The sequence below is a fragment of the Pagrus pagrus genome (assembly GCF_965226575.1).
Source record: "Pagrus pagrus genome assembly, chromosome: 15".
NCBI classification, from domain to species: Eukaryota; Metazoa; Chordata; class Actinopteri; order Spariformes; family Sparidae; genus Pagrus; species Pagrus pagrus.
Genome location: NC_140199.1, coordinates 5,625,005 through 5,651,334, shown reverse-complemented (window position 1 = coordinate 5,651,334; position 26,330 = coordinate 5,625,005). Strand labels below are relative to the sequence as shown.

Below are 26,330 nucleotides of genomic sequence, written 5' to 3'. Positions count from 1 at the left end.
TGGGTATCCACATTTTTAGAGTTTTTTACTGAACTCTTTTTAAATGATCTGGGGGTGGAGGATCTGTTTGGACTACCGACCTCAGTATTTCTAAAATCCTGGTTACATAACCATCACATCTGGCTCTTCATCTTGTTTGATATGCATTTTAATATATTACTCTGCAGCAGCTCATCTCTATCACTTCTGTGTGTTCCAGGTCGAGACTGAAAGTCATGAGTTGGTCGACGGCTCCCTCATCGACCTCTGCGGTGCGACCCTGCTGTGGCGCACGGCTGAAGGCCTGTCGCGCACTCCCACCCTCAAACACCTGGAGGCGCTGCGGCAGGAAATCAACGCGGCCCGCCCACAGTGCCCGGTGGGCTTCAACACGCTGGCCTTCCCCTCGATGCGTCGCAAGGACACGCCGGACGAGAAGCAGCCCTGGGTCTACCTCCAGTGTGGCCACGTGCACGGCTACCACAACTGGGGCAACCACCTCGAGGAGCGGGAGGGCCGGGACGGCCGCCAGAGGGAGTGCCCCATGTGCCGAGCCAAAGGGCCGTACGTGCCGCTGTGGCTGGGCTGCGAGGCGGGGTTTTACGTCGACGCCGCCCCGCCCACTCACGCCTTTAACCCCTGCGGCCATGTTTGTTCAGAGAAGACGGCGGCCTTCTGGAGTCAGATCCCGCTGCCGCACGGCACTCACACCTTCCACGCCGCCTGCCCCTTCTGCGCCCACCAGCTGACTGGTGAGCAGGGCTACGTCAGACTCATCTTCCAGGGACCCCTCGACTAGCAGGGGCGACTTCCCAGCATCCTTTGGGACCCTGCTTTGTAAACGGGGAACAGCCCTGATTTTGTTTTCTTCCCTCTGCGGTTACAATATAAACTTTTTTCTGGACTTTTTGTCTCTTTCTCATATTTAAGTGACCTTTGTATTGCTTTTTCATGAATGACAACAAAGATTTCTATATTTTTCATGTGAAACCAGAGACACAAAAACCAAACAAAGAACACTGCTGGGTAAAACCTTTTTTGTTTGTTTCTCGGAAAGAACTTTCAACAACAGTATTTTTCAGAATTACTAACACGCCGTAGCGCAAACATACGGTTCTTCTTCATGTTTATTGTTGCAATATACATCTGTGTACATCTCTTAGAGCTAATTTAAACAAAGATGTTTATTTATGGCCCGAGAACCATCGCTTCATTCTTTATCTGTCAGATATGTCTAACTTCAGTACTTATAGCATTTTAATTTGAAGATACAGTATATTGTTAATCAGAGTTAAAGTTCTAGGTGTGTTCTGAGGGTTTCGTTCTGTGTCTTTTCCCCCCACGTTCACCTCCCCTCTGATCTGTTTGTCGTATTTATACACCCCCCCGTCCTCCGGCGTGCTCTCACTCTGTGTGTCAACCCTTCAGTTATACTCTCCATGGCCTTTTTCACATTCAAAGCAATAGATTTGGAACGGACACCTCCTGAAGCATTATGGGAAACTGAGTCTCCTCTCTGTCTGTGAAACGCTCAGACAGCCCGAGTGACTGATCCCTCCCTTTAAAGTCCGAGTGAAACGTTTCTGTGGGTGAATCTTCTCTGAACACAGGTCAGCCATGATACCGCAGCGATGTAGCTAACGTCACACACACACACACACACACACACACACACACACACACACTGCAAACAGACCTGGTCAAATACTTTTTATTCCACTAAAAGTGGAAATAAAACAAAAAGTGCAGTTTTGGGGGCTCTTCTGCACAGCTAGAGTAAGAATATTAATGATTATTTTGCCAGAAACAAACAGTATTCTGATGAGTATTAATCTCAGCATCGAGCTGAGAAATAAACAATAACTTTTGGTGTCTTACCACAACGTCCTGACTGTTTAAATGAAATGAAAACTTTCCCTCCAGCCAGTATTGTGTAGTGCATCCTACTAGAGGCGTGTTTTATTTTGAAAAACATCGATTTACATTTCTACACACCGGTCGTGATTTCCTGAGCCATAACGAGTCCGATGTTAAAGGGAAGTCATTTCTTTCACCTGAATTGAAACGATGCAGGAAGTCTCATCCGTCTGACGACGCACGAAGCAACAAAACACCTTTAAGAAAAACGACAACTGTAGCTGTTTGACTCAGGTTTGATGCTCACAAACAAACACGCACGGCTTCAAGCTACAAAATCCTCCGTAGGGATGTGTGTGTGTGTGTGTGTGTGTGCTCATCAGGGCTTCATATTAATTTGTGCTTTCCAAACAGTGTATTGAAGTTGGTCTCCATGGAGCATTTTAGGGATAATGAGCGCTCAAATGTGAGTACAGAATAACAGGGCTGCTCGTTCTCTTTTAATTTCCGTCGACTGCGATGAGAGCTGTTGTGTTTATATGTTCCAGTCACTGAGGCTTAACGATTGTGTTTAATCAAAATGTCACATTTAAGGAGTCTTAACAACCTGTCGGGGCGGTTTAATTGAGTGAGTTTTAGTGAGTTTATCAGAATGGAGAAAATAAAGGTCAGCAGTTTAATTATTACATTTCTGTGAGGTGGCCAAACAGAAAAAAAGAAACTCTCTAAGGTCTCCGCACGCAGCTGTTTTTTATTTTAGTCTTCCCAAAAGCAGATTTTCAGAGAAAAGTCAACTTCTACTGCTTAAATTTGTCTATTTCCTTTTTTTATATATAGAAAATTGACCAGTTTAGTCGTAATGATTAATCATTTTTACTTTAAAATCATGATTGGAAAGTTTTTAGTAAATACAACAAAATATGTTTTGTGTGCTTTTAGAAGATGGTGACTATAAAGATGACATGATGGAGAGCGACATGCAACAAAGGTCACCGACAAGAAACGTTAACAAGAGACGTTGCTGTTCATGTTCGTCACCTCGACCCCGAGGCCACCGAGGCACACTGAACTTTAAATTATAATCATGACTTAAATAATTATGTAAGACTGTTCCAGCTATAAAGAGAGCTGTCCCGCCGAGCTGTAGTCATTATGTAGATTTGTGATAATGCCCTGACTTTTGTTTTTAGAAGGCAGAAGCAGCATAATTATTTTGTTTTGATTCACAAAACCGCTCCAAAGTTGTGACCAAATCCTCTCAATGCCTGCCACAGGATCTCTAGAAACCCAGGTCATACAGCACAAAAGTATTAGATTCAACATGTTAAAAGTAATCTAAAGCCATCTTTACAAAGGTCTAGTATCACCTGGGGGAGGAACAGTTCCAGTGCATATTACCATATATCGTGTGATGATATCAGTCCGGTGCTTCTCAGCATCTCTGTGATTTGAGGTCATCTTTTTTCTGTTGTCAGACAACTGATCAAGTAAGAGATGCGAGTGATGAGAGAGAAGATTAGGAATACCTTGAGACTGATTTATTCCAGTACAGCGAAAGCATCTTTTATCGATCTAAATGAGCTGAAATGTGTATTTTTGCGAGTAACACGTGCATCAAGTGGGCAAATGAGCTCTAAACTAAAAACACAAATATGAGAAGAAACATGAAACAAAAGTCTTTAATAAAGAGCTCCGAAAAATGTAAATCCAAGCCTCAACATCCAAAGACAGACTGGGAAAACCTCTTTCTCCTCGCTGTAACTCAAGTACAGCTACTGAAGGGACCTTAAGATTAGTTTTCAAGATCAAGAATCACCTCTGCTACTACACAGTCTACACAGTCTGAGACTAAATACTGAGCGCAGAGAGGACAGTCCTGGTATTTATACACACACACACATACACACACACACACATCCTGCTGCGCCACCGCGCTTCGTCTAGTTTGTTCGTCGACGTGAGAACGAGACACTCGAACTGTAGAAACTTCAGCCACTTCCAAACATCCACAACACGTTGTTCAGTACACACCGAGCTTCTGCAGGTATCAGTAGTGTGTGTGTGTGTGTGTGTGTGTGAGAGAGAGAGAGAGTAATTTATGTGTTCTTGATGATTGTATGTGCTCACCTGTCCACACAGAACTTCTTCAGATGCAGATCATGTTCATCACCCCCAGTGCTCGGACTGCAACACACTAAAAACTCACCTCAGGGAGAAAAACAATGACCTGTGTCACACACACACACACACAGACACACACACACAGTGTAAAGGTCTTCTGAGGATACCTCATGAGTAAAAAAAAGTCTATTCTGGATTTAAAGTTTTGTGTCTCCTTCACCCAGTTTAGTTTTGTTTCCTCTCTGTGGATGAAGTGTGTGAGTAAGGGCTTCACTCTGTCTCTGTACTGTTATCTCAACCCTGTTTCCACACAAACACACACACACTCTCACACACACACACACTCACATGTCCGTCAGTCCTTCCCTCCTCCCTCCACACGCTCGTCTTCTCCTCCTGTCCGGAGCCTCGTTGTGCTTGTAAAGGCGAAAGCAAAGAATGTTTCCAGCAAACACTTTTTTGTAACAACTTTAAACAATAAAGTGTAAAACGTGACACATCTGACCGTGTGCTGGCTTTTTATTTACATCAGGAAAACTTTGTAGTAAAACACAGAAGCTCTTCCATTTTCTCAACAACTTTTTGTCAGGCGTCGAACATGTTGTGAGTTTGCTGTTCTTTCAAGTTGGCAGCACATAAAATCTTCGTGGGAACGCTTTCCTTTACTGGAAACTGGTTTGCCGTCATTACGCACATTTAATTCTTTCACTTTCAAACCTCACCACACCTTTGCTTATGTGTTTTCATCTTTTATTAAAGTGACGTCTCTTCTTGATGAGTGGATTATCTGAATCACAGAGGCTGTGATGTTTTGATAAAGGTAAAATCCTTCAGATGTAATAATACGTGTTGGTTTTCCAACATGTCACACCATCATTATTTTAATGAGTTTTACAGTGAAAGTGAAAATTGTAAAGCAGAAATGATCATTTTCACTAATCATGAATCATCATTACTTCGTTCAAAAATGATCAGAATATGATTTTTCTTTTTACACGGAGCCCTACCAGGCGTCATCTTCGAGTTCGGTGTCCAGTTCTTATGTGACATTATTAGACTGTTGCAGGAGCAGTGATGTGTTTCCAGCCTGTGACTTGTGGACATAATTTAAAATACTTCACACTTGGTTCAGTGGTTTCAGGGTCAGGCCCCTCCGAGGGCCCCGACACACCAGGCCAGTGGTCGACCATCGGCCCTGTCGTGTCTTTTTCTCAATAAAACTGAAGAGCAGGACTTTAGGAGCACATGCCGTATCTGCGTCAAAGCGTCTCCACTGCCTTTATGTCAACAGTTGTTTTTTCAACTTGGCAACACCTTCACATCAGTTCACAGGAAATCCATCCGAGGTCCACTGGAGGATGAAAAAAACTAGCTTGTCTTCATTACACAGGTTTTATTCTTTCAATTTCTCACCACACCTTCGATTGTGTACACGTCCATCGCTCCATCGCACGCACAGACAGATCAGATCACCTTCACGGATGAACACCTCTTTTGTGATTTTTGAAGCGTAAATTAAGTGTAAAAAGCAAACGTTAGGCTATAAACAGACCACATGATGGTCACACGATTTAAACGTCACCACCACGAAGCATCTTACTACACAACTACTATACACATTTTCTGTATACTGATGAATGTACAAGTTGTAAAGTTAAAGTTAGAGTAGTTTGTAACTGAAGTCGGCCTGTAAAGACGTGTTCAGTGTGATGACATTTAATGTCTGTGACAACTTCTGTAGTCTCGTTTAGCCACTTTTAACACACATAAGGGCTTTATAATTACATTATGGGACATTTAATGATGTATTTTATGGCACAGAGCAAAGCGTGTACATATCTTAAGCCTGTGGTAACAACAGACCTTATTTCAGACATTTAACTGAAAATCAGACGTGCACAAATGCTAACTGAGTCCCGGGTTTTAGGACTACAGACTACAGCACATATAATTGATTAAAAACTACTTGAAACGCATTAATAAAATAAAATTAAGCAATGAAATGTTCCTCCATTATTATAAATGCAGCAGGTCATATCGAGTTAATCTCACGTCATCCTGGACCAACATGCAGGGCCGTAGCCAGGATTTCTGAAATACCGAGGTCAACATTCGGCAGACCCCCCCTTCAGCCTAGGCTACATTTACAGCAGGTTACAGTTTAGCATCTGTATCTGTTGCATCTGTAGACTCGTTCACTATTTTTCTCATCCTCTTAGCTTATTACAATTCTCACCTTTCCTCCTCTTTGCCCGATCATCCTCTGCCTTTCTCGCTGCAACAAATGATAACTTGGACTGACGCAGCCTCTTACCGCTACTTTGCATCTTTGCTCTGATTCATTTAATTGCCGTTCTAAAAATAGACCTGCAGTCAGGCCACGACCGTGTTCACTTTCTGTGTTAATGAAACGAAACTTAAGGGAAAAAGTGCTGAGGACATGACCTCGGTGTCCTCAATGGTGGCTACGGCCCTGCCAGCATGGATGAGGCAGGAGGAACGAGACTTTCCACATTCTTCAGATAATTAAAAACAGATAATGAATCACTGGAAGAAGAAGAGGAAGAAGAGGAAGAAGAAGAAGAAGGGCATTCATCTGCTTTATCTTTCAGTTTCACTTACTGCACATCTTTCAGCACAGGGATGTGGCATCGTGGGGCGGGGAGTGTGTAGCATCTGTCAGTTCTGAGCCTACATAAGAGAGAATACACACTTTGAGTCACTATATTCCTGGAGCTGCGTTTTGAAGATGGCAAATTCCTCAAACCAAATCAGCAAGAACCTTAAAGGGGCTGTGAGTGATACGCGTATCGCACAGCAGTCTCAAACAAGAAACGTTAAGGCAACGGTTGGTGGTTATTCGGTCGAGGGCCGAGCCGCATCCAGTCAAACCTCTACGACTTTTCAAAACTCAACTCTGAGAGTCACAACGGTGGAAAGGAAGCAGAACATTCATGTGGTGGTGAAACCTAAAAAATGAACCACAGAAAAGGATTGTGAGTACAATATCTTGATTTCATACAGCGTTTGGATTTTATGTGTTTGTGTTGAACAATTCATTTCTTTAGTGCTGTGATCTTGAAGTTGACGACTATAATTTTCAGATACTGAAGCTTGATTTCTCAAGATAATGAGATAAATTAACCTGTTGACACAAGAAAAGAAAGTTCTGTTATCTTGAGATGATGCAATAATTAACTTTTTTTAAAAGAAATCTCACCTATAGGGCTGTTTTTGGCTTCGGTAGAAGTTTAAGCAACAAATGTCTTTGTACCTGAAGCAGAGAAGAAGAATGTGAATCTCAGCTTTGTTAACCAGATCTGAAACCAAAGCTTAACTTAAAAAAAGAAGAATACTGTATATGTTTTTCATTATTTTTGATTTGTATTTAGTGTTAAATTTTAGTTTTCAGTTCAGTTTAGTTTCAGTTGATGACTCATGTATGACTGAGAAATGGAAATAGAGCATGTTTAGGTCCAGTGTTCAAGAACGAACGTACCTTTAGGCTAAATAAAGATTCAAGTTGACTGCACAGTAAACTGTCACGTCACCTCTCGTTTGTTGCAGGTGTACAAATCTTAAACCTGACCTGACATCGATTTGTGCTTCGATCCTGTGTGCAGAATACAATTTTTGTTTTACCAAGGTAGGTTGGATAACATTTTCTACTGTCCTTCACTTCAAACATTCACTGTTATCTTCTCAGACTGACGTTGTTATTGAATGTTTAGGACCTGATGGAGGATTTTAAGAAGATTCTGGCTGCCTCACCCCGTTCATCAAAGTCTGCTGCAGAGAGTCGTTAAAATTTGTGAAAAACCCAAATTGTTATTGTAACATGTGTTAAGTAACTATGTTATATAACTGTACTGACAACATGAAACTTATTGAAGCTCAGTGAAATGTTATAATCAGGGGTTATTATTTAACAAGTGGAACTGGAGGAAGTTTAATGTTAATTTAATCTGTGAGAAAAAACATTTTATCTAATAGCCAGTCATCTGAGGCTCGGCATGAAAGCAAACATTTCCCGAGATGTCAAACAAACTGAAGAGTCTGTACTTTCAGTTGTGTAACTGGAAATCCCCTCCTACCCTGACCTTCCTCTACCTGTCTCTCTGCTTCCTGGATGGGCGGAGCTGCTTCCTGGATGGGCGGAGCCTCAGAATCAAGTTAGTTGAAGTCCCGCCCCTTCTGATTTACCACATGGGACCTAATGTCATCAAAAATTCATACAAAAGCAGGAGACAAATAATTTTTGATCCCACTTGAATTGTGCCATGAATTACACATATGTTGTTTGTCAATTTAAAGACGCAGCTCCTCACAGACATACCAATGAAGCTATAATACCATTTAGTTTTGTGTAAAACCGCTCAGTGAACTAAATCATCTCGCTCAATATGCTTATGAAGATAAATCACAACAAATCTGGTCATATTGACAACTGCAGTCATGAGAAAGAGTTGTTGGATGTGTAGTTTTTCTAATCATTCTTTCTTTCAATTTTATATTTTGTTCGTTTTAAAACAAACTGCGACTTTCTTGAGTTGAAAAATTTTTTTTTTAAATTGTCAATGATCATATGTGTAGTGTGTTCATCGCACAAATCAAGCAGGTTAAACAAAATGTGTCTCTCCATTCACTGCCACACAGATTTTTTTAAGTCTTCTTGTCTTGTAAAATCTGAAATATTATTCTAATAAAGCAAAAATCTCACTTTTAATTTTGTTGGAGTTTGTTTCTGAGTGTGGATGGATGGGTTCATTTTTACCACTTGTGGCTGTTTTACAGTACCAGTCGGTCTTTTTACAGCCTCAGGGGGGCAGTGAGGAGCTCATTATAGCAGTGCCTCTCACAGTCAAAATAAAACAATGCTAAAAAAAGAGATTTCACAAAACATTTTGGAAAACACAATAATTCAAATTTAATTTAATAAATGTTTAACCGTCTGAAATCTGACTGTGTTTTCTGAAAATGTGTTTAATATGTTTTTTTAATTGTTGTTTTCTAAAATGTTGTGTTTTCTTACATTTTGTTTTGTTTTTTAATCTTGTTTTGACACTCGAGGCCACCGTACATTATGGCTTGATCACCTTAACGAGGCAAAGAAGACGCTGCACTAGAGAACATTATTGAAATAAGACAGAAATAACCAGATGCATTTTGTTTTTACTCTCAGCTCATAAACCTTATTCTAGTTCCTTCATTAGTTAAACACCTATATTGTAGGATACACAACATATTTGCTGGGTGGACAGACACAACAGACGACACATGCTCATGGTATCATATTGCACTTTATTCAGCTCTGAGGTGGCAGAACTGGGCTGGGCTGAGACCTCGTCACCGTCACAGATCAACACTTATTGCTTTCGGGGCTTCCGGTCCGCACGAGTCGGACCCATCTCAAGTATTCTCACACTGAAACTCGGGTGTACATGTTTTTAAAAATGTCTGGATCTGAGTGTGTATTGCGCCTCCTTAATGCTGAATGAAGGGATGGACAGAGGCGACGGGACAGACTTGATGATTCGAGGCAGGAGGAGGTTTCACACATTAACATTAAGGTCAAAATATGAGAAAACAAACCGGATAAAAACAAAAAGATAATGCACCACATTGTTGATATTTTCACCATCTACATAACAAATAATGGCCTTTACTTTGTAATGATATAATTTAAATTGTTACATATAATTTCATGGCATGTAATCGTGCCTGGATATTAATCATTCATCCAGGAATGTCATGAAATAAGGGCACCAAACAGGCAGAGACAGAGGCGGTTCAGGCTTCATGTGGATTAGTTTCCCCTCTATGGCACAAACTTTTTTCCGCCTGGACACTGGAGGTGTTAATAAACCTACGATCTATTATGTGGAAGTCACAGTGTCTCTGGAAGAGAGTTTTACATTTATTTCTCAGCACAAACCTCACTTCTGGCGTGATGGTTACACAAAGTCACCTTGTATTAACTGGATCCTTTCAGCATCTTTCAGCTGATTGTTTCTGTTTCGTCACCATCGTAGTAATCAGCTACCTCCTCAGCCAAACTAGCAGACAGACGGCGGTCAACTCACTGTATCACACCTTTCCATCCACTTCTGGCGCTAATTCTCCAGTTGGTTGCTGTTAAACTTTATAGGAGACGAGGGCACTACAAGAGTAAATAATTACAACGGGGCCACTTTCCCTGCTCTACATGAATAAACATGTACATCACTGGAACAAACGGACACCATCTTTTACACGCAAAGAAAGAAAAGCTTAAGTTTGTCAAAACGCAACAACAGACTAAATTGAGCGATTTTATAATGGAGTCTGGGGAGTTTATCTCCCTTTTCATCTTCTTGCTGTGCTATGTTTGTGTTTGCCGTCTGCTGTCGTGCAAAACGTTCTCAAATTGTTGGAAAGTTGTTAATCTGGTGATTCAAATGAACGTCCCGCACCATTTTCAATGACGTCATTATACAGACCGACCCCTCGGCACCCCCAACTGTGACAGCCACAGCGAGGTCCTGAAAGTGTGCTCGAAATAAACAGTTTTAAACTCTTCCATAACTTCAGACAGCGTGACTTCTCCTCTCTATGTAAGTGCACTATGTGATTGCATTAGCAGTGCTGTAAGAGCACGCTGAGGATAAAATCATCTGGTTTGTTTCTCTATGTAAAGTCCCGTTAGTATCCCTGTTAATATCATCTTCTATCTGTTTTAAGTTTACTTTGGCAGGTTTCATTTTCTGGCCAACGAACAGTCAATATCACTACAGTTAATAAAGAATAAAAATAAAATCTGATTTGTCTCGCCTCTCTAACATGGCTACAGGTCATATAAGTAGCTCATTAATAATACTATGAAGTGTTTATATCATACTATAAAAAGCCTGTAGAGGGCAGTAAATCTCAACCATGGACTGCAGAGGAGCACTGCACATGCAATCACACACAGCCTCCAGGCAACTTCCTTTCACAATCTGTTGGTGTCGGGTAAACATGACAAACAAGGTCACATGACTGGGATAAAGCCAACTGGGTCACATGATGAGGGAGTGTGTGTATCTGTGTGTGTGTGTGTTTGTGTGTGTTGGAAAAGGCGCTAGTGGTCCATGATGCGGAGGTTGCCAGATACGATTTTGTTCTCCAGCATGGAGCCGGCTGGAATATCAATCCGGTCTCCGTGGTTGGCGATGATGATGACGGTGCCCTGTGAGGAGGAGGAAGAGCGACGAGTTTAGTTTGTGTTGGTCGCAGACTGAGAGAACGGCATGTAGACGTTTTCAAACCAGGATTTAATTAAAGCAATAAATCAGTGAGAGCCACCTGCCAGCAGGGACAGTGACTTTCAAAGAGTCTGACACTGAGAGCTGCTGTGCTCTCCTTGTAACGTCCTTGTTGAGTCATTTTGTTGTGCAGCTGTAGTGAAAGAGTCATTAGAAAATTAAAATGAAACAAAAGAGAGTCAAATATGCAGCGTTGGCAGAGAAGACGCTGCTGGTGTGTGTGCAGCTGCAGGAGGGCAGAGCTGATCATCAGTCGTATGCACATGCTGCAAAGTGACGTCTATAGAAATGATTGATTATCATTGATGGTTTTGACATTAGGACAGAGTAGTGTTTATGTTGTTGGGCTGGGCAATAAAAGATATTATATTGCTATTGTTATATGAAACTTTGACCCAGCACGGCAGGGATTTACACTCCCATTACAACATGTCTTTAACTGATGACTCCCTGCAGTATTACTTATGAATCACCGCTAACGAAGCTCCGCTAATTCAGTTATAAACACATTTCATCTCCTACTGATCCTTTATCCTTTATATTTACATATTACGAAGTGTTGGAAACGTTTTCACCAGCGGTAATTTAACACGACTTCTAAAAACTGAGAGCGAACATGATGAAACAGTAAAAGTACAGCAGATGTCTAAAAGTACAAACTTCAAACCTCAGATATTCTGTTAGAAGCTGCAACATTACAAGAAGCTGAACAGAGAACTGAGATTTTTAGGAGATTTCAGAAAAGGGAGATAAATGTCTTGAGGGACAAAGGGAGATAAAAGTTTTGAGATATAGCCTGAAAATATCACAATGTTATTTTATGGCTGTACAGCCCAGTCCTCTGGTGTTGAAATGTTAATGCACATTTTTTTGCATCCTAAAGTTGCTTCCAGTTATTTTACATCACATCATTCTTATCATCATCATTTTGTCTTTAAACACTGCAGCATTTATTCCTCAAGTAAACACAGTTGATTTAATAATTGAAAACCTTTGTGTTATCTTTTAAAGATGAATATTTGACCTGAATGACTCTTCGCACTTCATCTCTGCCAAATAATGAATATTGACACTAAAAAAAGCTGCGGGTAAAACATCACTGGTGGTTTGTGGCCTTTTTACTTCCCACAGTGTATCTCCAGCATCTTGTACCATCAGTGTGGGCACCAGAATAAATCATGTAACAGTCTTTTTTCAACTGATGAGACCTTATTTCCAGTAAAACTTCATCTGAGAAAAGATGTTTACCTTCAGTGAAACGTTCTTCCCGAAGGTGACGTCTCCAGACACTGTGAGGTGGTCGAGCTCCAGCATGTCGGGGATGCTCTCGAAGCGGATCAAGTACTCCTGAACCTGAAAACAGACAGATGTCAGAGGAAATCTTAAAAAACTAAAACCCCGAAGATCCCAATTACTTCAACGATACCAGATAACATCAAGCTGACATCTGGGAAATTAACTTTTTAAGCCACAGAAGTTTAATAATTTAGTATCATGAAAACATTTACCATGATGCACCATGTTTGATATAATTGCCACAAAATTGGACCAAATGGGAAATCAGTTGGGTTTAGAGGGAAATGTGGTAATTTAGAGACTTTACAGCAAAAGCAAACGATGAATATTATTATATTATAAATACCTTGGTGAAGGAGCTGCCCAGTTTGACGTGCGGCGTTGTCGGGAACTCTCTCTTGGGGCTCATGGTGAGCGAGCCGGCGTCCAGGCTGTACAGGTTGGACATGACCAGCAGCAGGTCTGACGTGGTCTTTACTGGCAGGAAGCGGCTCCGAGGCACGTTGATGCCCAGAGCGTTGTCGAAGCATTTGATGGCGGCGCCGACCGCCGTCTCCAGCTGGATGACGTTCTGACCACCGTCAAGAGTCTGATAACCAAAGGAAGGACAGGAGGGGAGATGTGTTGGTCGTTGTGGAAAAGTTACTGATTGTTTCACACGTTTTCGTGTTTTTGTGCTTTACGAGGAAGTTACTGTTGTACTCTGTTTTTATCTTCATCTCTTGCAGCATTAATGAACCACAAGAAACCAAACAAACACACACCATCCTTCTGCATAAATCCAATTGAATATTGAGGTCAGTTTCCACATTAAACATTTAAATCATTTTAGAGAAAAAAGGTGAATCGTGTTGTTAAACAACTCATGACCAACTGGAATTGTAAATCTTGTGCAACCTGCTTTACGACAGTGTACGTGCAGCAACTTCCAAATAGTTTAGCATTACGTTCTTCATCTAAAACATCTGTGATTCACTGTGAACACAAATATCCGTCAGCTCCTCGGTTAAAGCTGTCAGACATCCAGGACATCAAGTTTTCAGCTACATCAGCAGGAAGTTTCTGCCTTAAAGCGAGGCTGCAGGGAATGCACAGTCTTTCTGTCTGTTCACCACTTCACTCACGACTGAAATATTTCAAGTACAGTCGGATGGACTGCAATTAAAATCTGCACACTTGTGGTCCTTGAATGAGTGAGTCACTGACTTCAACATCAGAATCTTAATTGGTACAAAAATACCTGCAAGACTGTTTTATTTATTTGTTTATTTGACAGGGACTGTGCACATCTTCTTAGCTGTACCAGTGTTAGCTTTAAGCTCATTTACATCTTTAGTTCCTGGTCAGGAGACAGACGATACATATTTACTTTACAACAACAACATCCACAACAATAATGACCACATTTCTCAAGATTAGGAGTCTGCATTTATGTGTGATGGGTACGTGATTGGGTTCATTTTAACACACCATTAGTGCTAATTAGCAAATGTTGGCAGGCTAACAGGGAAAAATTCATGTGAATGTTCTCTCAAGTTGGAACGACAACTCTGAAAGTCAACACAGAGAAAAGTAAACACTGGGTTGAAGGTAAGAAACTTTTAAGCCATGTATTGTAGAGTCATTTATTGTTTGCTTTGCTCTTCCTTATCAATAAAATACTGGAAACAGCTGTCAACATGTTGTTTAAACACTCTGAGTGATAAAATACAAAAACAACATCTTTTTTTTTTTCATGTTGCTCCCACATTCCTACATGTCGGAAGAACGACTTCCCAACTGGAGAGGTGGGATATTACGAGGAGCACGTGAATGCAGCATACACTAAAATGGTGAACACAGTAAACATTATACTGCTAAACGTGAGACTGTTACCACAAAGCAAAGCTTCATATAGCTGCTATCGTGGCTGTGGACTCTTAATCGTCATAAAGTTTAAGAGGTGATTGTGTTTCCTGAAGCTACAGAGGTAAATATCATAAAACTAAAATTAGACTCTAAAGGTCTCAGAGGACAACAGTGATATAACAACATGTTCTAATATAATGATCTGGGTCTGAGATAGATAGATAGAGCCACAGTTCTGTATAATAGGAAACCGGGTGTTTCTAACTGTGCAGGTTTAGTGCTGCACTCTTACCTAGATGGGACCACACACTTATGTAAAGCCACACTGCTCTGCACGGTTATCACCGGTTACATAACGCTCGCTATGTCACGGCGTGTGACTCTGTAGCCAGGGGCTGGAAAATCACATCTATAGGCCGAGAACAGCAATAATCAGGAATGAGGCAGTGAATTTATTACGCCGGTTGCAGATTTGCATACCCTGAGGCGGTGCTTCTCCACAGGGGTGGGGGGGAGCAACACAGTGTGAGCACAACCAAAATAACATCAAGTCACATCAAGTCACATTTGTTTGCTGCAATGCTTTTAACAGCATCGCTCTGTCACCGAGAAGCTTCGGAGGGCAACACAGGATAAACACGTGCGGGGAAAACATGGAGCCTGAGAATGATGCTCGAGCGAATCACTCTAATCCTCATCAGAATAAAAGAGACAAAATATAACTGATGAAGCATTTACTCAAATCTTTTTCACCGTGTTAATTCAGCTGGCTTCATTTTTGCTGCCTCACTTTTCTTTTTAATCTCTTTCAACACGTCTTTGCTTCATTCAAATCAATCTCTATGCATCAGTAGCTGCGTTCACACAGAGCCCAATATTCTGATTACAACCGGTTTAAAAGTCCAAACAGAATAAAAATGCTTCATAAGAACAATCAGGATGAACCAACCTGAACCAAATTTCAATCGGTTGCAGAGAGGGAGTTTAAACCTTTTCTTAACTGATCAAAAAAAAAAAAAACTGTCTGATTTAAGTGTTTCATTTTCTGCCTGCGTTCTGTCCGTCTTGATGGCGGCTTCTAAGATGAACTGGTCTACTAGTCGTTAATTCAAACTTAACATAGATATCAGGGGTGTCACATTTTTTATTTCAATTTCGACAAACAAATTCAGGGGAAACCTCTCCTCTGCAATCCCCTTATAGCGAAATTGAACTGCAATAGCCAGGTTTCAACATATTTATAACTCAATATGTAGAATTCAAAGACTTTGCACTAAATGTCGAGATATGGACCTGATCAACAACACTACTAAAGACCCATGTACATTGTTTTTCAGCTGAAAAAAAGTCATCCTGGGGTTCAGTTACTCGTCTTTGTCTCTTTTACCCAAACACATTCATCTAAACACAAACAGCTTTAACCGGAGTCCAAGTAGGCCAGATGAGCCACCAGAGATGTGACCAGAAAACTGGATCAGTCTCAAGCTCCTTTCCTCTCCTTTGTGTGCAGAAAGCTCACGTGACGACAAAATGAAAACCGAGCCGTGCAGGACGACAGAAACACAGAGAGGTTTTAAAATATGGGTTTCCTCCGGATGCTCGGGTTTCTTTTTAGCGAGACATGATTTATTCAGAAGCGGTGGTCTCTGCAGAGGAGAGCGGTGCAGATATCTCTCTGCTCTGCTATTCACAGCTCTGTTTTGTAACGTAACAGGATGGACGTGTTTAAACCTGACAGATGATTTTATTCTGCGAGGCTGGCTGGTTATCTAAAGTGAATTGTTTCATTCTCGGTGTCTATCGTAGACATCCTGGTGTGGCTCTTCTTTGAATTGGTCCCCTCAAGGCTGCAGGCTCGTATATGGATGATCCAACAAAGGATTATTACAAGGACACTTATGAGTCATTTCACTCTGATGTGCTTCATGGTAAATTGGAAGGGAATGAAGAGAAAGAACACCAAGATTAGAGCTTAGAAATGTGCCAACGTGACTGAGGTACTAGACAGAGACCAAACTGAGACAACTTCACCTTCCTGACACCTCCTGTTTGCTCTTAATCAGAGGATGTAAACAGGAAGTATACTGTTGCCATGGAGTCCGTGAGTTAGCTGTGGGTTACAACTTAAGTGCAGCTTTTGTAGCCTATATATTTTTTTTATTGTTGGAAAGCAGCCTCTTTTTTGCAGTGTATCCGTGTGCTCACACACAGCTATCACTAGATTACTTTGATGCTTAAGAAAACTTAAAAACTGTGATGATTCTCAAGCACGTCCTGGAGTTCAAAAGAGCTCCTTTTTTCTATGATTTCAGAGAGGATTTATGGACGTGTACTCATTATGGACATCAGAGACTATGATATCCCCTGGAAGCACAAGTCCCACTGGATCTTAAAATGTGTGTGTGTTCAGATTTGTCTCTGAGAGTTATGTCTCTGAGAAACTTTTTCAAGCAAATTTCAGGAAATATTGACATTTAATTTAGGAAGAAATCCTTTATTAACTGCCCTCAGCTCATTTGAATCAACAGTAAAGATTGATTTTCTACACTACACAACCCCTTTTCTCTCTCTCTTTGACTTTGAATCTTGTCTTTCTGGCTCATAGTTGAGCTGAAGGGCTCTGTGAGTGGAGCGGACTAGTTTGCTAAGTCGAAACTAAGGTCCGTCCTATTTACTTGAGGTGTGAATGCTTCCACTGCATAGCAATAACGGGATTGTTATGATTCTCCAGCTCTAAGTCAAAGTCTGAGGTGTTGTCAGGAAAACTGTGTGTGGAAAACTATACATTTTGATCGCACGTGAAAATATACATTTGTGATCTTGATGTTTTTCTCTTTGGCAAGTGACCTTGCTGTGAGCGGGATAATGCCCTTCGGGGTGACCATAATCAGAAATTGATGTACTCTGCAGAGACAACCGTCCAATGTCTGCTAGAAACTATTGTCCCTATCATTAAAATGTGTCTCGACGACTTAATGAATAGCCTTCATTTATATGAAGCCTTCAATATCAGAAGTGTAAGTGAAAAATATACGAGAAATGATGTTGTTTACAGTTTTCATTCATCTAGTTTTCCCTCCGTGTGTTTTGTTGTTTTTAATCACTGATAAACTGTCAGTAATCTATATTTTTGTCACACTGTGCAGCAACTGAGAAATTGCTATCTGTACGTGAAGCACTCTGAATTGCTCTGTATTTCAGATGTCGTGACAATAGGAGTGTGTGTACGGTTCAAGTCTTTTCCCCATGACTGTATTTTTCGGTGATCTCTTCACTCACCTTGGGGTTGACTATGATCTCCAGGTCCATTGCCTTCTGCTCCTGCAGCCTCTTGATGGCGGCCAGAGAGATCCAGAGGTTGTTGGTGTTGAAGATCTTGAACTTTGAAACTGATTTAAACTCGTCTACGTGGGCCTTGGGGACCTGGGCGATCTCCAGGAGACGCAGTTTCCCGTCGTACTGGATCAACGTGCCACCCTGAATATCAGAGAATCAGAGATAATGGAGAATTCTTTATAATGACACTGCATTTTTTTTAAAATATTGATTTCAAAAAAGGATAATTTATATATTTTTTTTCCTGCATAAAGAAGTCCTCCTCCACATACCTTGACGTCTGCGCGCGTCTTATCCGTCACCTCCATGATGAACTCGCACCGCTTGCCGTTGGGCTGGCTGACCAGGTGGTGCAGGATGTTGAGGTCGACGGTGGCTCCCAGGTTGTCGATGTTGGACACGAAGATGTACTCCTTGCCCTGCTCGATCAGCTGGTCCAACAGGCCCGAGTTGTAGAAGCTGGCGTAAATGTCACCGTGCCCCGGAGGGTACCAGCCTTCTGCGCTTTGTCCGCTCATGCTGAGGTGTGTCGACACGGGGAGGAGGGACTCTTTGTTGACACGAGGGTACCTGGACAAAAGGACAGGAAGTATAGTAAGACCAGCAAGAATTCAGTTGGATGATAACTCAATGTCATGGTTTATTCTTTGTTCAGTTTATCCGAAAAATGTTTTTAGCTTCATAGAGCTGATTGTAATCTAGGTCTAGAGGGGACTAAACCCAAATGTAAAACCTAAATCTATTTATTTCACAGCCACTAGGGGGCAGTGCAACAAGCTGTTAACACAACATTAACATTTTATCACCTTCAGCATGTGTTATGGACAGCATGTAGGCAAACTGAGCAACACTAACATTTATTTAGAGTTGAATTCTGGCCAACTGATAAACAACACAAGTCTTTTAGCTCTGGTTTTGTTCTCCACCAACTCCTGAGCTGCTAAGATGAGCACAATGTTCATCAGGTAGTTGCTAGGTCTGTCAAAAACAACTCAAATCAGAGCGGTGAGTCAGCGGTGTCAAGCTTTGTTTCCTGTTTTTGTCTCTCTCTCCTTTGCGGCTGCCCTGTCTCTGATTATCAGTCCCCGTGTACAGTATTTAATCAGTATCTTTCCTGCTTTCAGTTGTTTGTCCGTTCGCTCCTTTTGTCTCATCTGTGTTTGCTTCTTGTGTTTTCAGCACTTCATTTGTGTGCACTAGTGTTTGTATTTGTGTACTTTTGCAGGTCTCAGATTTGTCCCTGCCTGCTTCTTATGTTTCGGTTTGCTGCCAGTTCTGTTCTTTAAATTTCACATTTAGGTGTCATTTAGTTTTTTATGACACTATATGAACAATTTCCCGCTGTTCTTGTGGTATGAGGTTTCTTCTCTTGTTTGTGACTGTATAGTTACACTCACTTATCTCAGTCACCCACTGCAGAGCTGTGAATCTCAGACTGTCTAAGTTAGGTAGATAAACAGCACAAAGATAAAACAAATCTTTGAGCTCCATGCCTGAGTTAAAACCATGAAAACAAAGTAGCACGCCAGGAGCAATGGGAGTTTCTTCTTTTCATATCACTGCAGGACTTCAAACAACATCGTCACCAAGTCAAGTTTTCAAGTAAGAAGGCAGATGAGGCAACGAGCCAAAGAGTCCAAGACATCTTCGCTTTCTGCATTAAACTGATCAAAGCGTTTCTAAGAAGGATCTGCGTCAGGTTGCGTTAACAAACCTCATCGAGAGAAACAGCACTGAGTGGGAGCTGGCTGTGTTTTTGGCAGTTTGAGGGTATTTCAGAGCGCGGATGAGCTGGTCAGGTGAGAGGAGCTGCACGGCGGAAGCACGGAGGCTTTTTTAAAGGAGGTTTAATTCCAGCCGGCTGTTCTGGAAAGATGTTTCAGATGAGTGGCTTTGATATGAGCTCATGGACTTCAAAGATTTTATGTCATCTCAGACCAAAGTCTCGGAACATTTTGTAACGTCCACAAAAGTGTTTTTCCTGTCTTGGATCCAACATTTCTTCCTGAGAAGGAACAGTTGTTCTTTCCAAGGTACACGGAAAAATTAAGTGATTATCACTGGGATTTATTTTTAATATCAGTATATTAAACCATATCACAATGAGTTTAGAGTAAAAGTACAAGGGATTTTTTTTTGTCTTATATTCAATATTCTTTTTATGAATTACAATCACAACCTCAACCACATACTTTGTTCTCATTTTGATTGACATTCCCACTGTTCAACCACTTCCTCTGTGCTGATCACCACGGCCACCACTGCTGCCGTCCAAAACGGCTTTGTACTGCACTCCTTCTGGCACACATAACATATGCGTGCACTAAATAATTCAAGGCTGATAGTAAAGTAAAAATCCAGTTCCACGTGACTGACAAATTAGAGACGGCTGGGCGTTAAATATTAATGGTCTCTCCATACATTACATGACATTTCCTGTCCGGCTGCTGCTGATCCTGCATTAGAGCAGCACGCAGCAGAGGATCATCCACTGGCTACTCAGACAGTGAATACAGACCCATTCAATATGAGAGGAAGCTGAGGTCAGTCAATATGTCTGGGCTCAATACTGCTAACTTAAAGTGCCTGCTATATCTGCCAATACTGATGCTGATTTTTGTCTAGCACACACGTTCTTGTATATTCCCTCCAGTTAAACATCTGATATGACAGAAAAATAACCCCAGTATCCACTCAGTATGTGTTGATATAACTATTAGTATGTCCCCCTACCTGCTCTGGTTGAAGGTGTGTATCTTGACGCGGTGGTGTGTGTATTTCTGCAGGATCTTCTTCGTGTCTTCGTCTGTGTTGAAGGAGTTCATGAGTACCAGGGGCACGTCTGTGTTGTAAGTCTTGTTAAGGTGCTGCAAGACATAAAGAAAAAACACATGCTGATGTAAACAGTACTGTCTTTCTTTCCCTGCATATATTAAAGATGATGAGAGATTGTTTTGTTTTGTATAAACAGAATATAAATAATAAAAAACAAACTGATCATCTGTTTAAAAGTCTGTCTTTAAGCACAACTTTCAGGGGCAGTTACAGCAGGTGGTTTTGTAAAAGGAGTGACCTTAGCCGACACTACAGGGACTTTAACGGCATGCAACAACAAAATACCTTTGAATTCCAGTATCAATAATGGACGTGATGAATACTAACGAGAACAACAGCCCAAGAGCCTGTGTCGTGACAATATTCCTGTAACTTGATTGTGTGATCAGAATGAATAAGATACCTGGGGAGACATCGAAGCATTGTCTTTTTTATTTTACTAAGATAAGAGAAAATTAAAGTGAGCGGAGGAAAAGACGAGAAATAGGATCTGAATCAGTGGGGAGAAGCTGACGTGAGAAAGTTAATTAAGAGTTGATGATGATTAAACTTAAACAACTCAAACCTCTTTCTGTGATCAAAGAACCAGGATGGGTGTTGGCCGGACCATCAACTTCATGTACCTGAACACTGACCTCTTATTTGCAGAGTTAAACACGTGTGCGACTATGTACAACTTCCCGACACCTTTCTGTAGAACTGTAATGACTCTTCAGGATGTTAACACACAAAATGTAATGGAACACCGACTAGAAGGATTAAATGACAACTTGCTTTGTAGTATGTTGACAGTGCGTGTGTGGAGAGGCTGGAGACGATGGATGATGTAGACCGTGAAGGTGAGCAAACCTCCTCGAACATTTTGAGCAAACAGTAAAGTGCTTATGACGCAGCACCGTACACTGTGGGAATATTAAATGTGTAGAAGTTGTCTCTGTTTGAATTGATGTGGAAAAAAGTTATAAATGTTAAAAAGATTCCTCAAGGTCAGATACAGAACACATGGGGAGGTTGAATAAAACTGTGTAAGAAGGAATGATGCGAGGAGCCCTGTGTTGATGCTGGAGACATTGTGGGCACAAACACCACACAATAAAACAACAGTTATGCACTTTAAAGCCATTTTTGCCTTTTTTGACAGTGGTAGTAGAAATGTAGAGAGGATATGTGGGTTTAGACACTACTGGAGGGTTTTTAGGGACAATTTCCTGCTTTGTTTGTGGTGACAAAACTGGGTGTTTTGAACAAGACCTCAGGACATCTCCTGCCAAAACATGATCTTTTCCCAACACTTACAACCTAACCGGACCGTAAAGCACAGTGCTGTCACAACATAAAACTGAAAACTGAACCTAGAGAAGCGTATCTGTGGTTTACAGACACGTACATTGCCAACATTCAGCTCTTAAATATGTTGACTAAAATACAGAAAACAGCCAGAAAAACACTCACTGTGGGTAAGTTTAAACTGCATAAAACCCTTGGGTCGTTACAATTCCAAACCTCCTTTGAAAAAACAAGGATTTAATGTCCCGGGTAGCAAAGAAGTGTTGAACTGCTTTTGTTTTTTTGTTGGTTAATAAATGGTAAATGTCCAGTTAAATAAACTTTAGTTAATAGGTATTCCACTGTTAACAAACAATTCATTGCTTTATAAACCATTTCTATGTATTTGGATAGCCATTAGAAAGTTTAAAATTATGGTTATAAACTCTTACAGTTGCTTGATAAATGGTTTATAAAGCATTTCATTAATTGTTAGCAGTCAAATTACTATTAACTAAAGTTTATTTAACTAAAAATTAACCATTTATTGATGATTGTTATTATAAAGTGTTACCAGATGCAATTTTAATGTGGGCAGACGATCTTAAAAACTGTCCTGTACCTTTAAGAACACTGACCAAAGACTTACGAGACTGACAGATCCACCTTTGAACCGAACGCTCCTTTACTTGCTTAACTCAACTTGCATAACAAGAGAGTCACTCAGGTGAAATCAGTAAACTTTCAGCAGCCAGGTGGCGCCATTCCAGTCAGAGCTGTATCCAATCGTCTGCTCTAAGTGCGACTGTACCTCTTTTCACACAGAAACGCTGCAGAATAACTGTGCATTGAGGCGGTGTGGTGGCTGAGAGGGGCGTTCTCACACAGGAGACCTGGTGTGTGTGAGGGATCCATTTTCTCTCTTTCTAAATAGGCTGATTCAGTCAGGAGGTAATCTGACCAGACCTGAGCAGAAAATGGACACAGAGAGCAGTGTGCTGGGGGGAAGAGCAGCGTCCCTTGAGGCCGTTATGAAACACATACACGTCTCCTAAATAAACTCACTTACACACCGAGGCTCTGGCATCATCATGTCTGACAGACTTCTTTATATCGAGGCTGTCTCAAAACTTTAATCTGCATCTTACTCTGCAGAAAGCTGTTTGAACATGCAATTCAATGTGACTATCGGCAAATATAATTAGGTGTGTAAGCGTTAGTTGTACTGCTGATGTAGGAAATATGTTTAATATTGTCCATGTCATGTCTTCAGGAACAAATAACCACAAACATGCCCCGAGCACACAGCCGTCTCTGTTTCCCTGCCAACCCCGCAAGACCTGCCCGCCTGCACAACAACAGATCCTCTTTTACTACAACTCCCCCCTCGATATCACACTGAACTCTTTTCAAAAGAACTTCAGCTTTCTAAAAGAAAAAAAAAAAACATGTGTCTCTCCCCGGGCACTTCAGATACATGAAGTAATAAAGGATTGTGCCTGGAGGATGATACGCATGCAGCATCATGGAGAGACAGATAGAGGGAAAGACATGTTTGTAATTTTTCTCCCGAATCCTTTTTTATCTCTTGTCAGAAAACTCAATCTGGAAGCAGAATGAGACATTATTCAAACATCACTGCATTGGGGGGAAAAACATGACAGTACACAGAGCAGATGTTTGCATTACATCAGATAACACATCACTTCCTGTTTCCCTGCTCCACCCATTCTGACATCACAGCCACATCATGTGCGCCAGTGTGGCAGAAAGCCACTTCTTCTCTTCACACCACACCCCTGAGTTAAGCAACACCTAACTGCCGAACCCGCTGCCAAATGTGAGCCACTGTGATTTGGAAATAAGTCCTGTCGGCTGTGTTTGTGGAAGAAAAGAGAAGCTCATGGACTGTGAAATTAAAGCTTTCATACACTGTTGGATTTACGGGCTGAGGAGGAGGGCTTCATGACAGCAAAACAAACAACCTAGCAAGGACATGTTGAGATGAGAACAACTCCCAAGAACCAACAGAAAGTGAACGTCTGAATGTCACAGCTGCCTGAACATATCTATCATTTCCTCTGAAGTGAAGATCCATAAACAGTTGATTTGGCTCATATGCCTGAATGAAATTACGGCAGATCTCTGCTGTGTCTGTCTCTACTCTACATGCAGGTCTGGCTGAAAACACAATTATTCTGCACTGAGCTGTCTCAATTTCTAAAAGCATCCAGAGAAGTTATGAATGTAAATGCATCGTCCTTGGAGAGTATCTGCAGAGGAATATGTCTTATCCCTGTCATCTCTCTCCCCTCATTTCCTGTGGTAGTAGATCAAATCAAAATGTGCCTGACGGGCTAACAGGAAGTTGTGAAATAATAAGACATTTTCTCTTAATGCACAAAACCAAGATACAGCTCCAGGAAATGTATTCTGAATGTCTATTTTCTGTTTTTCAGCCCCTTGGAGGATGTAAAACAATCTCAAAACAAGACTGACATTATTACAAAAAAAATCAAAATTGTTATGAACCTCAGCGTAGTACAGTTAGGAAGACTCTTATTGTTCATTCATGCACAACTCTCTCCCCACTAATTGATCATCTGACTGGGTGTTTATTATTTCAGTTAAACCAACCAGAGCCACGATTAATCTACCAACTAATCATGTTGTTACTAGCAAACTTTAAACCATTTACCCATGTTGCTTCATCAGATTCGCTCTGAGTTTGATTGCCATGTGGTGTTTCTTTAAAAAAAATATGGTGATGATTAACGGATAACCCAACAGGCTCACCTTCACCTTCCCAAATACGCTTAAAAAAGTCAACAACAGGCAATAGCAATCATAATTCCACTGTACAAAACATTTCCTATAAGGAAATTCATGAGGAAATGCTATTCATCTTGTACAATGTGCAAATAATAGTCTATTGTCCTCTTGCTGCCTGAAATTTTAACGTTTAATCAATGGCTTCATATAGTGGGTGAAGCATCTTGTACTTTCAAACCATTTCAATGGGAATAAGCTCACTGGGCAAATCTAAATAGTTCTGATCAACAAGTAAAAATGGATGAGAAACCAGGATCTTTTTACTGCTGTTCATGGAAATTATTTGAAGCTCTTCTTATCATGTTAACCTGATGTAAGGACCAAGATAAAGAATCTCTGCCACAATAAAAAGCTCAACAGGAAAAACGTCTTACATAACTGATGGCAAAGTTATGGTTCCTTCTGAATGGCAAGCAGACCATCTATTTAAGTCTTTAGCAGCATACTGCCAAATGTCTCTATTTAAGAGCTACTGAACAAGGAACCTTCAAGGCAATCGCACCTTACAAAGAAATCCTTCCGATCTCAGTTCTCAAAAGCCTGAAAGTCAAGTATTAATGTCTGTACCTCAATCTGCTGCACAGTGAGGTCCAGGAAGGTGTTCTCGTTGCGGACGCTGATCAAACTCTTTGGCCCTTTACACCCCATGCTGGTGCCCAGGCCTCCGTTCAGCTTCACCACCACCAGTTTGTTCAGGCTGTCGGCCACATTGTCCGGCAGGCCTCGACCAGCGATCTTATCGTAGGGCTGGATCTGTAGGAGAAGGGAGAGAGAGGGTTAGGCAAACAGCAGGTATACCCATCAAATGCTTCAAAAGGGCTAGTAAAAGTGCAGTGTGAACCGTATGGCCCTCAGCTTAGGTTAACGATGTCTGTGTGAAAAGGGGTGAAGTTATCCCAGGGTCAAATCTTAGCCTCTGGTTGACCCTGAGCGTGAAAAGCCATAAAGAGTGTGTCAGCTTGGATTCTTCTGATTTTACTGCTTACTGCAAACTAATTCCTTTCTTCAAACTAAAATTTGTCATCCAGGAAATACAGCACAGAGACTCTAATAGCTTTGAATGTCAGATTATTGCTTGCCAGCTGAGCAATGTAATGGGCTGAACTGGCTGATGTGAAAATGTCACAAATTGTTCATGTTCTGCTGCAACAAATTGCTTTCTTGAATCGAGAAAGGAAAATGCTAGATAAAAAAAATCCACATCACACATTTTGAGGCATGTTTTTGGAATGAATGGTGCAGATAATAGTAATTACGATGACATAATGCACTTCACAGCCGGTTTCCAATGTAGTTTCAGCACTTCAGTTGTCGAGGCAGCAAAATTCATTTGCGTACGGTAATGTATGTGTTTGTGTGTGCGTGTGTGTGTGTGTGTGCGTGTGTGTGTGTGTAGCCACATTACAGGGTCGATATTACAGCTTTCTCGTCAGCGCATTCACACATCATGTATTGACTGTTTCATTCTCTCCCACAGAGCAGAAAAGAGTTGAGGGAAGATATGAAAGACTGTGTCTGTCAAAACAATAAAACCTGAACCAGGGATATATAGATTCACACTAATGTAAATTTCAATCTAAAAGTAAAACAGCAGGAAGAACATTTTTCAACCGAAACACAATGCTTTTCCTCACTGAATGAATTTCTTTCCCTTCACAAGGACTAAATCAAGTTAAA

The 26,330-nt window shown here is 41.1% G+C and overlaps 2 protein-coding genes and 1 long non-coding RNA gene across 4 annotated transcripts in view; 2 read left to right on the top strand and 1 right to left on the bottom strand.

Moving 5' to 3' along the window:
- The window catches only part of peli1b (pellino E3 ubiquitin protein ligase 1b), a 37,827-nt gene extending 36,944 nt beyond the window's left edge, over nt 1-883 (top strand). The window contains exon 7 of the mRNA XM_084376392.1: nt 200-883. Coding sequence (XP_084232518.1) covers nt 200-778 — 579 coding nt within the window. The 3' untranslated portion in view covers nt 779-883. The remainder of the gene's footprint in view (nt 1-199) is intronic.
- A 5,721-nt stretch (nt 884-6,604) lies between these two features.
- LOC311270141 lies at nt 6,605-8,642 on the top strand. Its single transcript, XR_014624192.1, has 3 exons — nt 6,605-6,953; nt 7,525-7,603; nt 7,689-8,642. It is a non-coding gene; the product is annotated as an uncharacterized lncRNA (long non-coding RNA).
- A 596-nt stretch (nt 8,643-9,238) lies between these two features.
- Nucleotides 9,239-26,330, bottom strand: part of ugp2b (UDP-glucose pyrophosphorylase 2b) — a 35,252-nt gene continuing 18,160 nt past the window's right edge. For both annotated transcript variants that reach the window (XM_084375677.1, XM_084375676.1), the window contains exons 4-10: nt 25,221-25,406; nt 20,454-20,587; nt 17,993-18,290; nt 17,664-17,861; nt 12,883-13,125; nt 12,489-12,593; nt 9,239-11,164 (exon numbers count right to left, since the gene is read on the bottom strand). In XM_084375677.1, the coding sequence (XP_084231803.1) occupies nt 11,057-11,164; nt 12,489-12,593; nt 12,883-13,125; nt 17,664-17,861; nt 17,993-18,290; nt 20,454-20,587; nt 25,221-25,406 (1,272 nt within the window). In that variant the 3' untranslated portion in view covers nt 9,239-11,056. The remainder of the gene's footprint in view (nt 11,165-12,488; nt 12,594-12,882; nt 13,126-17,663; nt 17,862-17,992; nt 18,291-20,453; nt 20,588-25,220; nt 25,407-26,330) is intronic.